This window comes from Carassius auratus, chromosome 8 (genome assembly GCF_003368295.1).
Source record: "Carassius auratus strain Wakin chromosome 8, ASM336829v1, whole genome shotgun sequence".
Lineage (NCBI taxonomy): Eukaryota > Metazoa > Chordata > Actinopteri > Cypriniformes > Cyprinidae > Carassius > Carassius auratus.
Window position 1 is genome coordinate 23,162,393 of NC_039250.1, and position 14,143 is coordinate 23,176,535.

At 36.6% G+C, this 14,143-nt stretch overlaps 1 protein-coding gene across 1 annotated transcript; it reads left to right on the forward strand.

Moving 5' to 3' along the window:
- The first annotated feature begins 591 nt into the window (after positions 1–591).
- Positions 592–13,849, forward strand: LOC113107704 (kelch-like protein 12). The gene is made up of 12 exons (XM_026270383.1): positions 592–783; positions 1,602–1,840; positions 4,875–5,028; positions 7,243–7,460; positions 9,315–9,464; positions 10,402–10,516; positions 10,688–10,794; positions 10,974–11,169; positions 11,550–11,708; positions 11,890–11,988; positions 12,579–12,765; positions 12,887–13,849. The coding sequence occupies exons 2-12, from the start codon at positions 1,658–1,660 to the stop codon at positions 13,011–13,013; spliced, it is 1,695 nt and encodes a 564-aa protein (XP_026126168.1). The 5' UTR covers positions 592–783; positions 1,602–1,657; the 3' UTR covers positions 13,014–13,849.
- The last annotated feature ends 294 nt before the right edge of the window (positions 13,850–14,143 follow it).

Sequence of the window (14,143 nt, forward strand, 5' to 3'; positions counted from 1 at the left end):
GTATTCAACTTATTTCAGTTAGTTACCAAAGCTAACCAAAGCTTGAGGTTCTAATATTTATCAGAAAACCTACAAGGTAGTACACAAATCTAACACAACTGTTGTTAAGGCCTAACTTGAACAACAATCATGACAGATTTTAGTCATGACAGAGGTGTTTGTTAAAATACTTCATGACTACTTTTCACTTGAAATTATTGTACAAACAGAGATGTTCAGTTTGTAGTCTGAAAATGGAAAATGATGTGAAAGTTTCCATTGAGGACTGTGGTTTACATTACTTCAAGCAACGGTAATATATCAAACATAAACTGTGTTTAATAAAAACATAACTTGCTAACAAATTGTTACATAAAGACTGGAACTGATGTGTAGTTCTTAAAGCATTTAAAATCCACACCCTTGTGGTAGTTGTAGGTTATTCAGGAATAGTTTTATCTGAAAGTTCATCTTGTTGAGTTGTTGAGTCTTGAGTTGTTTTATAAAACAGTAAATTTTAGTTAATTCATAGTTATTTATTAATTAAAGGCCTGAATCTTTAATATAAGATGAAGCGCGAGCACAGGAGTCGCAGTGCGCACGCGCGCTGATGACGTAGCAGTGTTTTGCTGAAGATGCGCGCTCACGTGAGCTCTGCTCTTTTCATTGCTGGAGTAAAATTAATTCAGTTCACACCTGTAAGGGTCTCCCTGTAAGGGGTGACAGCAAATGTCCAGATACACAGCCGTGTGCTGTCATCCAGTCCCGGTCCGTTTCTGTTCTGCTGTGGATCCGCTGGACGTTGTGAGTTCAAATTGAGATGTGTATGTGTGGGTTAGCATACGTTTTCAGTTAGCTTTAGCATGTAGCCTCAACTCACCTCTGTGAGGCATAAACTCTCACCTGATTTACACCAACACGTTTCGATTAGGTTATACTAATAAAATTATATGAAATACGAAGAATTTATTCCTGTTTCCCGTCTACTGCAATACACGTGTAACTAGTACCCTGTCTATCACAGCCCACAGGTAGACCTGTCCTAAAGCGTATTATTGTTTATGGATCTACACTCACTTTTTAAAAAAATGTACTGAAGATGTTTATATTTCCAAAAGGATGGGAACTTAGCTGTTTCATGAAGAATCTATCATTTTATAATTTTACTGTTTTTGCAGTTGTCATTAAAGATCAGTTCCTTTCTGTGATTTCTTTGGAAGGTTTTTTGGTTAATACATTTTTTAAAAATAACATTCTCATCGAATGATGATGTACAGGTGTAAATGTTTAAGCTACAATACAGATGCAGATATGGACAAATATTGTCTGATATTAAAGGAATAGTCCACCCAAAAATGAAAATTCTGCCATATCGTTAAAAACCCGAATGACCTTTTTGTTCTGTTGAAAATAAAAGTCGATGTTTTAAAGATTATTAGTAACCAAACAGTTTGATTCCCATCAATTTTCATCATATGGACAAAAAATACAATGGAAGTTGAAGGTAACAGAAACCTAAAACTCTAACTCAAAATATTGTATTTTATGTTCCACTGAAGAAAAAATGTCTTCTATGTATTTGGGATCAGCTGTGTTACTCACTGATTGGTTGTGTCCTACAGAAATCATCATCCTGCAGTGCCTGAGGTTTTGCCACTCCACCCCTCCCCCTGTGGTCATGGCGCCCAAGGACATCATGACCAATTCACATGCCAAATCCATCTTGAATGCCATGAACGCCCTGAGAAAAAGCAACACGCTGTGTGACATCACTCTGAGGGTGGAGGGCACAGATTTTCCAGCCCACCGCATTGTGTTGGCGGCCTGCAGTGATTATTTCTGTGCCATGTTCACCAGTGAGGTAACAAGTACACTACATGCACACTCATCTCTAACATGTTACACAAATCACTGTGGTCTTAACTGGAGCAGTCTGTTCACCAATTATTACAAATTAACAAATTTACAAATATAACAAATTGTCGTTGTCACTGGATCTTGACATGGCAGTAAGCAGACAAGCTTCAACATGTTGAGCTTTTTTGATTATTCAGTTATTAATGTTTTTAATGTTGCTTTTCATCATCATTTCCTGTCTTATTTTCTATTCTGTATAATTAAAATAAGCACAAATGAAAAAATACATTTAAAAAATCTAACTCTGTTACAGTTCTGCTCCTTTATAGTAGGAGGCAGTCTCTTTATTCTCAGTTGAAGTTGATTTAGAGTTACAAGAGGGAACACAACACAAGTTGTCAAGCTTCATTTCTGACTCATTGATGAGCATGTCACTCTTCTCTTCTGGTACAATGTAAGAAAAGTAGTGTTATAGGAATATATATTATATAATAGTAATAGTAGTGGCTTAATAAATTATTGCAGAAAATAAGCTCTGTGAGTTTATTATTCTTCAGGCTGGAATACACTACATGACTTGTAAAATCTGAACTGATTTTAAACAATATAAAAACAACATAAGGATATATTTGATATTAAACCATTTACATTTTTTCATAACTTTTCCTGTTTCTTCCTTTTCCTGAGTTCCCAAAAACATGGCTTGCAATGTTTGATGTCCTCCAGTTGGATTGATGCATAGTCTGTAGCTTAAAAAAACATTGGTTATAGTAATATAGTGAAAATGTAATGGTTCTAGGCCTGCACGATTAATCGAAATGAAATTGAAATCGCGATTAGACAGAAGCTGCGATTGTCATCTGTATCTTTCAGTAAAGCATGTTTCTGTGATCAGTAGTAAATCTCCATCCGAAGGCCAGAGGGCGCTCTCGCGTGGAAACTCCAAATACACCCCAAAGAATAAACCCAGGAAATGGTGAAAAACCTGACTAATAAACACACGACTACAGCAATATATGCTTTATCTGAGTACATATTATTATAATATTCATTATAATTGAATTATGCATTTGGTGGTCAGTTTTTGTGTAAATGTATATTTCTGACTAACCTTTTGCACTTTAAATGTTAGTTCTAGCGAGAAATCAGTATTATAGTAATTATATATTAGTTTAGTTATCACACAAACTCGTTCTATTTTGTTGTTGACCATTTAACTGCTGCACTGCCTCAGAAGCCTGTTTCATGAAGTGCCTTCGTGCAAAAATGCTGCCTGCAAAGTCATTGTCTCATATGGCAGCGAGAGAGCAAGTCAGCTGCCTAAGTTTTCGGATGCAGCCAGGGGGGCAGGGTTTAATTTTTTGATTGAAGCACCCCTGGGCGCCGCCATTGGCTAGCGGACCCCCACCTGCTGTTAGCATTCCATTGACTCCCATTCATTTTTGCGTCACTTTGACAGCGAATAACTTTACATCTGAGGCATTTAATGACTCCATTTGCCCATTCATTATTTCTAAAGCAACACAAAAATGTAGGCCCCTAAGGCCCCATTACCTTGTATCTTACGTTGTGGCCCTGTAGAAGCAGTTTTTGTAAAAATAGGCTAATGATTGCATCACAACCTGCGACTCTCTGTCGCACAGTAGAGAAATTACCGTATGGACAGGAGGAGAAGCTCATAGGCAATCTTTTACTGTCTATGAGGCTATTGGGGGGATGTGGAGGCATGAAGTCAAAGGAGAAGCCCATAGAGAGTCCATAAAAGACACGGGACAAAATTGGTCAACAACGTCTGCAAGATTCGGTGGGTGATTCAGATTTCTCTTGGCACAGCGATTAGAAGACTTACAATTGTCAGACAGGTTGCTCACGTGACCTCTACGTCATCAAGCTCAGTTTGAGTCTGCGCAGTACGTCCGACCCCCAGGAAGGGCTTCTAAATTATTTCACTTGTCACTGTTGAATCCAACGGGGCCGCTCTGTCTATTTCTTTTACTGTTTATGGTTGCAGCCCATATTAGTGATTTCCTGGAGCATTACTTCTACTATGCATATGTGGAGTTTCTGTGAAAAGGCGCCCTCTGGCTTCCAGTATGAATTAAACAGTTGTGTGCTATTTTAGGTAAATATAGACTTGGAATAGACTTTTTTTCTAGGAAACAAAATGGTTTCCTAGATTATCATCAAACTAATTTTTTTCAATTTCATAATCGTATGGTTATATTGACTGTAATAAATGCTGAAAGCAGGTGATGGAGATTTTCTGCTAATCACAGAACCGGCTTTACTGACATGATGTGCATGATGATCGTGTTCGATTAATCATGCAGCCCTAAACCATTATATACTGCACTTAAATCTGCAGAGTGGCTCTGACTTTGGGGCAACTGGCATCAACTTCTCTAGACTGTAAATCTGGGCAACGGTTGTGAAGTGTATTACTATTAAAATCTCACAACTTTAAAATTAAAAAAAAGCCTAAATGCAAACAGCAAAAGATAAAGCTATACATAGTTTATAAATGAACTACACCACTTGCATAACTCTTTTGATCTTTAGAGAAACATCGAATGCACTTTATATTAATATCTTTAACTATTATATACTTACTTTCAAATGGATAATTTGATACGATCAACTTATACTTTTTATTACGTCTTGTAATTACATCTATAATTACAGTTGACCATACCTCTACCCTTTATACCTAACCATACCCCCAGACCTGCTCCTAACCTTCCTCGTATCCTGTCTCAATAGCAGCAAAAGTGTTTTCCATTTAATTCTAACTTACAGTTCATTATTTTATTATTATGTACCAAGTATTTAAAGATATCTAATGTGAAGTGGGACTGAAACATTTTTTATGAAAGTTTAATGTAGATATATAGTTTGCAGGAGTGTGATCAAAAACACGGTGAGACTGTAAAAGCAGACGAGTGAGTAGTTGAGAACTTGCTTGCTTCCATGTTTTGGCCCACAAAAAATATGTCATGTTAAATATGCTTATGTCTCATCATTTTCTTGTTGCTCTACAGCTTGCTGAAAAAGGGAAGTCCTTTGTGGACATTCAGGGCCTCACAGCAGCCACCATGGAGATCCTGTTGGATTTTGTTTACACCGAGACGGTGCTGGTTACAGTAGAAAATGTTCAGGAGCTGCTGCCTGCTGCCTGTCTCCTGCAGCTCAAAGGTACAAATGTACAAACCAGCTCAGCTCAAGTTGTTGTTTCTTTGTTATGGGATTTTAATATTACCAAGCCCATGTGATTATTTGGACAACTTCATGGTTTTCTTACATACACTGAAAGTAAATAACAAGATCAGCACATCTGAATAATGCACATGATGAAGCCTTTTTTATTTTTTACCTGTGCTGATTATGATACATTTATTTTGGTTCATTTTACATGTGGCAGCATGATGTGATTAATTGTGAATTGTGATGGAGACAAACACAAGTACAAACCTGCTTGAGATTAGGGGCAATTATTGCCACAGACCAGCTATTAGAGCTCAGCTGCAGAAGATAAAGATTGCAGAAGAATCTGACTGATCTCTAAGAACTGAGGGATTTTTCTGTCTTCTGTCTCCATTAAAAAATAAAATAAAATTTGCATCCCATACATTCTTAAAATTAATGTGCCAAGGTTGTCAGTTTGCTCAAAGTGTAAGAGTAGTGTTGGTACACATCGCATAGCCATATGTTTTGCTTTTGTCGATTTAATGTCACGATTCTGGAGCCAGGTCTAAAAAAAGATATTTGGATAAATATGTAAAGACCCTTGCCTCTTTATACTTGGTTTGGTACACAATAACTTGACACTTGCACCGGGAGGCTAAACTCTTGCTCAGAAGTTGCTTTTTATTCCCCGAAGCAATTACTTAATTGGATTAAGGACAAACCCCCATTATTTCACCAGTGGTAATGATATATTTTAATTTGAAAGAATTAATGCATCACTTTAAGGGGGCTGTGGATTATTTCAGATGTATCTGGTCTCCTTTTTTGCCATCCTACCAGACCGAACTAAAGAAATTAGAGCTTGTTGTAATTATTTTTTTATTTTATTTAATGCTGTTGTTATGTTTGCACACTATCACGGGGATGGGGTGTTTGTAAATGTATATTTTATTATTAAATATATTTTTTTTATTTATGTAATTTTTATATGTTATGAATAACAATGGTTGTTCTTTTTTTCTGGGAACATGATACTTTCTTTTTCAAGATTCTTTGTTGAATAGAAAATTCAAAGAAGAGCATTTATATGAAAGATTTTTGTAAAAATATAAAAAATGTACTTTTTAAACAATTTAACAAGTCCTTGCTGAATAATTAATATATTTTCTAAAAAAGAAAGTTGTATAACATCCTTCTGTGAATACATCCAATTTAGCTAAAAACTCACTGTAGATATGTGGGGTAAAAAATACTGTTATTTTATTTATTTTTTTTATAGAAACTGAAAGTGATAGTTTTAAACAAATCAGAAAACATTTTTATATATATATATAAATAACATGAATCACATTGAGTCACTTGCCTTTGAGATGTGGTGTGTGACCACTCATACCCACTTTTCAGGATTAGAGATTCATTTAATAATTTTGTGTCTCCTATTATGTTTATAATATAATTATGTAACCACTGGCCAACTTTGAGATTGGAAGTGGAAGAAAAAGACGTGCATCGCTCTTAGCCTTCTAAGGAACACTGTGTCCTTGGAATTAAAATGGAAAACAACACATCGCAGATACTTTTAAAATCTGGCATCGATACCAATTTGAACAACATGATAAGTAGGGCAATTGTCTATTGTCTGAAATGGGATAATCTTTTCAGGCATCAACAAAATCTCTTGTGTACTCGAACTAGAGGACATTTCTGACAAAGGTTGTGACAGAAACCCAAAAGCCCTGGGACAAAGCCTGAAAGCTTTTTTGAAAAGTACTTCATCCTGAAAGTCATACATTTATGTTTTGCATAAACAAAAAGTAACTTGATACCTAGGTAACGCCTTCCCTTTTGTCAAGAATGACAGTGGCAGTATCAGGCTTCTGGGTTGCTTTGAGCAGAAGGAAATGGTAGTTTTCATTAAGAGCTATATAACTAGCCAAATCCCTCAGGCAAATGCATTCTAGTCAGACACCCGCATTAATGCGAATAATTGTTTCCTAGCACACTAAATTACCAATGGAAAAAAGTATTTTCTTGAATCGAAGCAAGTTTGTCTGCCACACATAATATATCTGCATTATAAATCATTGACTTTGGTTTTCATTTCTGCTAAATGCATTTTCCTGATTTAGTACTAATACCTGCAGTGGATTTAGATGTCATTCTGCTGTATTTCATGCAGATTGTATTTTCAAGCCAGTCTGATGTTTGTTTTGTTCTCCACAGGTGTGAAGAGAGCTTGCTGTGATTTCCTTAATAGTCAGCTGGATCCATCAAACTGTCTGGGAATCAGAGACTTTGCAGAAACTCATAACTGTCTGGACTTGATGCAGGCAGCTGAACTGTTCTCACAGAAACATTTTGCTGAGGTGGTGCAACAGGAAGAGTTTATGCTGCTCAGTCAGAGCGAGGTGGAAAAACTCATCAAGTGTGATGAGATCCAGGTGAGATTGTCTGCATTGACCTTCTCTGGTCTCTTTCAGTCTGAACAAGTCCAAGTGCACTTGGGAAACTTTGTTGGCCATTCGTTATTACAACATTCAAGTCAGAAATATACAGAAGCAGTCTAAACAAAATAATATAATTTTACACCCAAATAATATCATCTGAATGATGGAAATGGTTCTTTTCTGTCACTACTACACAACTTGTTACATGTTACGTAATTTAATTACAAAATAAATGTAACCGTAATCAGTTACTAAGATAAAATGAGTAATTAAATTACAGTTACTTGTGAAAATTTTAAAGATTACAAAAGGGATTACATTTGAATATTTACACACATCCACATACAGATTTAATTGATTTCTTTCCCAAATTGCACCAACTATTCTGAGACATACGCGATGCAGAAACATAGTCTGGTTCGTAGAATCCAATCATAAAAACGGTATTGCTATTGTCTAACACGGACGGAATATGCCACATTTTGGACAAATAAATCAAAAGTAGGTCAGTACACTTGAATCGAAGCATGATATGGACTAGCGTCATTGAATATTAAGCCGCAAAAGACAATATATGAATCCTGCACATTCTGTATGTCTGTGAAAATCAGGACATCGGGAGAACCGGGACAATTCCCGGTGGCCTGGCAGTCAATTTGGTCCACTATTTTAATATTATTATTGTATAATTGCCTGCCGAATGTACTAAAGCAATAATTTCCAAATTCATTATTCGTTAATTCAATCTCTAATAAATCATGGATCGATAAGTCGTGACCGACAATGGTTGTGCTCGCGCGCTCTCCGCGCCTCCACCAAACGGTCTGGATCAGTCATAGAGTAATCAATGCGAGAGAGAGAGACCGGAGTTGACTGTGGAAGCGTACAGCTAGAGCAGAGAAGCAAAACTACTGTTCAGGTTTTCAAGTGCAGGTCAGTTTCATCTGTAAAGATGCTTTTGTAGTTTTGCATTTGTTCACTAAGTCAAGCAGCAGCAGCATATTGCTCACACTCTCTCAAAATATTGTATAAACGACATCATTTTCTATTGTAATGTTACTGTAGTAATTTAGCTGAAAAATAATCAGATTTTATTATAGGTTTAGGGGGAGCTGCGACAGACAACTAAACAACCCCTATGAAAATTAACATTTTAATATTTTGCTATAAATCCAGAGACAAAGGTTACTATTGTTAAACCATGCCACAAATTAAAAATTAATTTACAAATGAATATATTTAAAAATAAATACAAATGGTAATCCATTTTGAAAAAACAAACAAAAATAAAACTAAAACATGGTTACTGTACTTTTATAATTAAAGCATAGTTAATTTCTGTATGGGATAAAACATAACTCATGTCTAGTATTGAGATTTTCTATTTTTACTCTTTAAGGCCACAAGTGATACAAAAGATTATTATAGAATGTAATCATTAGTTTACACACTTACTGATCAGGGTTAGACATTAATCTGCAAATTTGGCACATAGGGAACCAGTTTAGGGGTTTTGAGCAACACATTTGACCACAAATTTGAAATGGTATTTATTTTGTGTTTTTGAGACTTTTAGCCACTTTCAGTAATGAAGAAAATGCAGTTAGTGCAGTCTCGTAAGCCTGCTTTTTTGTCTTCTTTTATACACATGGACAACAAAAACATCTGCCTTTTTGTGTTGTTAAATTCCTGTCTCTCACGACCGTCCAATTCTTCTAAAGGTGTAATTACAGTGTTTGGACTTAAATTTATGGTTACTTGGCGAAGACGCAGATATAAAACCATGAAAATCAAAAGCAACAAATAAAGTTAGTTTTGCTATGGTGTGTCTGTGTTTTATGTGTGTAGGTTGACTCAGAGGAGCCTGTATTCGAGGCAGTTCTGAACTGGGTGAAGCACAACAGAAAAGAGAGAGAGCCATACCTACCCGATCTGCTGGAGTATGTGCGCATGCCGCTGCTCACCCCACGATACATCACTGATGTCATTGATATAGAGGTCAGATTCTGCTAATCAAATACATGCTGACTGCATGAATGTACTGGATGCTGCAGTTAGAAGCAAAGATGTTTAATGTTTAATGACCAAACAACCATATAGAATATATAGTTATACTACAAATATACTGAACAAATGAAATGCTCAACCTGTCCCCACACCCTCAAACCACAGCTAAATTACAAATAAATAAACGTGCACAAGTTAAAACAGGAAAATAAAGATAGCCTAAAGTAATAAAGGGAAGTAATAGATCTCAAAGAAAGAGAAATAATTATTTCAGAATCTGAAATGTAGAACAATTAATTGAACATCCATGTTCTATTAACAATGTAATCAATCTGGGACTTTTATTTTTATTAAAGATAAAAGAAAACTTTAAAGATATTTAAATGAATCCACATTATCAAGAGGTAAAACATTGCCAAAAGTAATATTCAAATCAAGGTAAACCATTGCCAAAAGTAATATTCAAATCAAGGTAAACCATTGCCAAAAGTAATATTCAAATCAAGGTAAACCATTGCCAAAAGTAATATTCAAATCAAAAGGAAAACATCAACGTTGTGTACCAAACATCATTCATCAAGACTTCTTATTCAGTATATGCATATTGAGTTAAAATTGGATTAAGAATGGACCGGACTGAAATAGAGAGAGAATACTTAATGCGTTAATATACAATGATTATTGATTAAAAATAAGTTTCTCAGAAAAGAAGTAACTCTTGCACATTTTTATATAGAGGGAACAGAACAAGTAGACAGAGGCCAATTAAATATATCAGAAAGAGGACACATTAAGACAATGGCAGCTGATTTAACAAATTTAACTTTCAGTCCATCAGGACCAACACTACTATTGTATAGTGTTTTTTTTTGTGTGCATTATTGCATGATATTTGTACATTGTATTGAGTGTTGCTTCTATTTTTTAGCCACTGATACACTGCAGTCTGCCTTGTCGAGATTTGGTGGACGAGGCAAAGAAGTTTCACCTCCGGCCAGAGTTACGCAGCGAGATGCAGAGTGCACGAACCCAAGCAAGACTCGGTCTGATGCCTCTGTGTGTTTTCAATATTTAGGCCTCAAATTGATCCTCAGTGTATATATAAATCATTATGTCAGTTCATTCTTTCGCTGAATTAGTTTTGTGTGTTGTAACATGTTCATGATGATCTTGTGAAGCCTTGTATAAATATTTAACATTGGAATGGGTTTTAGGTGCCAAAGAGGTTCTCTTGGTAATTGGAGGATTTGGCAGCCAACAATCACCCATTGACGTTGTTGAGAAGTATGATCCAAAAACCAGAGAGTGGAGCTTTCTTCCTGTAAGTTATATGTTGTCCATTGATTAGAAACATTTGCCCAATGTCAGTGAGCAACAGGGATGAAGCAAACAGGATGTCTGTCTGTCATGTAGTATTTTTTTTTTAAGATGTTAATGTGATAAAGTGTAATGCTGTAATTTGACCAGCAGTTTATTTGTCTCAAAACATTTATATTCCAGAACATTGCAAGGAAGCGACGTTATGTTGCCACCGTCGCCCTGAATGACCGCGTCTATGTTATCGGTGGATATGATGGCCGATCACGCTTGAGTTCAGTTGAGTGTTTAGACTACACAGCAGATGAAGATGGAGTCTGGTACTCTGTTGCCACAATGAATGTACGCCGAGGCCTTGCAGGAGCTACAACTCTCGGAGGTATCTTTTCAGAATGCTTGTTTTCTTAGTTTTTAGTAGTAGCTTTTTTTTTTTTTAGTTTTAGTAGTTTCTTTTGGATTCTTGGTCAAGGTGGGTTGTGTTTATGAATACTTCTAGGCACATGAGCTTTGAATAAAGCAGTACAGTTCACATAAGCCTGAAACTGAATCTGCCAACCAAACGAGTTCAGTGAGTGTGAGTTATGTGGGTTTGGTGGATGTACAGCAGGATGATTTTCTTCAAACAATGTTCTTAGTCTACATCATCTGAAGATCTTTCTCTTTTGCAAGTTGGTTGAGCAAACCAGCTGCGTGTCGTTCAAAATGTTGCCATTTTCAGAACTAGTCATGTTTAGACTGATTTATTTTACCCTTTCACAGATATGATCTATGTTGCGGGTGGATTTGATGGCAGTAGACGTCACACCAGCATGGAGCGTTATGACCCCAATATTGACCAGTGGAGCATGCTGGGAGATATGCAGACTGCAAGGGAGGGAGCAGGACTTGTTGTAGCCAGTGGTCTCATTTACTGTTTAGGTAATGTGTTTGTTTGTTGTAGAAGGTAAAAGAATATGATTTTTGTCTTGTGCTGAGAATCCAGAAATACAGTTGCTCATAACTAGCATACATAATAGCAAAAAGGGCTTGGCACAGACATGTTCAGATAGACATGTAGCTTTTCAGACAGTGTAAACATTGTGTTGTTTTGTGGATTCAGGTGGTTATGATGGTCTGAACATCCTGAATTCTGTAGAGCGGTATGACCCTCACACAGGACACTGGACCAGCGTCACTCCCATGGCCAACAAACGCTCAGGTACTCTCACATAAGAATCCTTTTTAACATGTTAAAGGGATAGTTCACCCAAAAATAAAAATTGAGCTTATGCTATGCCTATGTAATCTGTTGGAATGCCACTCTTTCATGAATGCTAGTATGACATCAAGCAGAAACTAGAAATTATGGTTCATAAACTTTTAAAATGTATATTTTTTTAACACAAACTTTATTAGAAAAAAGTAATGTACATCTAAGATGGCTTCAGGGTGAGTAAATCATGGAGAAATGTTTTATTTTTTTGGCAAACTATCCCTTTAACACATTATCATTATTCTATAACAGGTGCTAAGAAATATTTAGGTCAATAGAAACATTTGTACATATAGCATGTTGTATACACTTCCCTTTCATACGTTTGGGGTCGTTAACATTTATGTTTTTGAAAGAAGTCTCTTATGCTCACCAAGGCTGGACTCAAAAACAGTAAAATAATATTTTAAAATGATGTATAGAAGAGACAATAAATAAACTTTTGCCCTATATAAACATTTTTTATTATTAGTTTGCGATCAAACCATAATTTGCAGATCTCCACTGCTATATACCGTGGCTACTTTCATCTACAGGGGCTGGTGTGGCGTTGTTGAATGATCACATATATGTTGTTGGAGGGTTTGACGGCACGGCCCACCTGTCTTCTGTAGAGGTGTACAACATCCGCACAGACTATTGGACCACTGTGTCCAATATGACCACACCACGCTGCTATGTAGGAGCCACGGTCCTGAGGGGCCGCCTTTATGCCATTGCAGGGTAAGATGTCAGTATAGCATGGTAAACCCTTCTCTATTGGGTTTTTGCCTTGGTTACTACCAGAAAATAAATGAATGACTTAATCTTTTGCTTTGATACTGCATCTGTGTTCTTTCTGCAGATATGATGGGAACTCACTGCTCAGCAGCATTGAATGTTATGACCCCGTGATTGACAGCTGGGAGGTGGTGACTTCAATGGCAACACAACGCTGTGACGCAGGAGTTTGTGTGCTCAGAGAAAAATGAGAAGAGATTTAATTCTGACATAGAGGCCCTTTTTATATCTGGACGCTGGAATCTGCACTCCACTGTTCAGCGGAGGATCAGATCCCATTACCAGCCTTTTTATGGCTCTTTCCTGTTTTGGATTTAAGTTTTGTTGCCATCTGATCTCAGTCCTTGTTTTCCCTTAGGGGGATAAATGAGGGATAAAACACTAACTTTATGATACAGTCAACGTGTGTTTTGCCACCATGTTTTTGTCGTCTTCATACAGACCCTGTGATCTTTGGTTTCCTGAGAGATTCACTCAGTTGGGTCCTTTAAAGTGCAATATAATAATCTACTGGTGTTGAATAGTCTCAGAGAAGAGACAAGTATGTGTATGCCTTACTGCCCTAGTGACTGAATCCTTCCTGAAGAAGTGAACATTGCCAGATTCTTTAGGATGTGACAACAGAGGTGCTTTGTGTAATCTGTGTCAATCCTGTCTTTGACATCCGTTTCGACAAAGTCACCATCATCTCTGGTTGCTGGGGCTCGTCACATTGACTCAACCCTTTATATATATGTGCCTGAAGCACCAGGGATTTTCCATTATCGTGTATAGAAACATTAAGAAATCATGAAGCTGGTGTTTTAAGTGTGTTTAGTAGTGTCAATCTGAATGCACGGGTGAATTTAGTAGTGCTCTCTCAGTGAAACCGTGTTGTTAAATACTGGAAACTGACCCATTTATATGAATGAAGGATGACTTGCATGGTGGATGTTCTGCAGTATTTCATTGATGTGGTATGCAGTTTTAATAGTGTGGCTCTATGATAAAGACAATAAAGGAAATGTCTGTTTATCATTTAACACAATTGAGGTGTACATCATCGGCTCACCTGTGAGAAGATTTTTTTGCCATAGCTGCACATCCTTAGCCAAAATTACAAAAACATTTCAACTGCTTTTTGTAAGGGATCTGGTAATTTTGCGGTAATTTCATACATAATTTAAAGACCCATGAAAATAGGTTTATATATTTATTTATTGTGCTGATGACGTATTTGTTATCGGAACGGGAAATTTGGGCTGGAATGTGTTTTAATGCTGTCTTCAAGTGCACCTTGGCAACTCATACCATTCAAAAAGGATAACATGGAAGTAGCGTA

Coding starts and splice junctions, on each gene's coding strand:
- LOC113107704 (XM_026270383.1), top strand. CDS start 1,658: ATGGCGCCCAAGGACATCATGACCAATTCACATGCCAAATCCATCTTG. Junction 7,461..9,314: donor TCAAGTGTGATGAGATCCAG/GTGAGATTGTCT, acceptor TTATGTGTGTAG/GTTGACTCAGAGGAGCCTGT. Junction 9,465..10,401: donor CTGATGTCATTGATATAGAG/GTCAGATTCTGC, acceptor TCTATTTTTTAG/CCACTGATACACTGCAGTCT.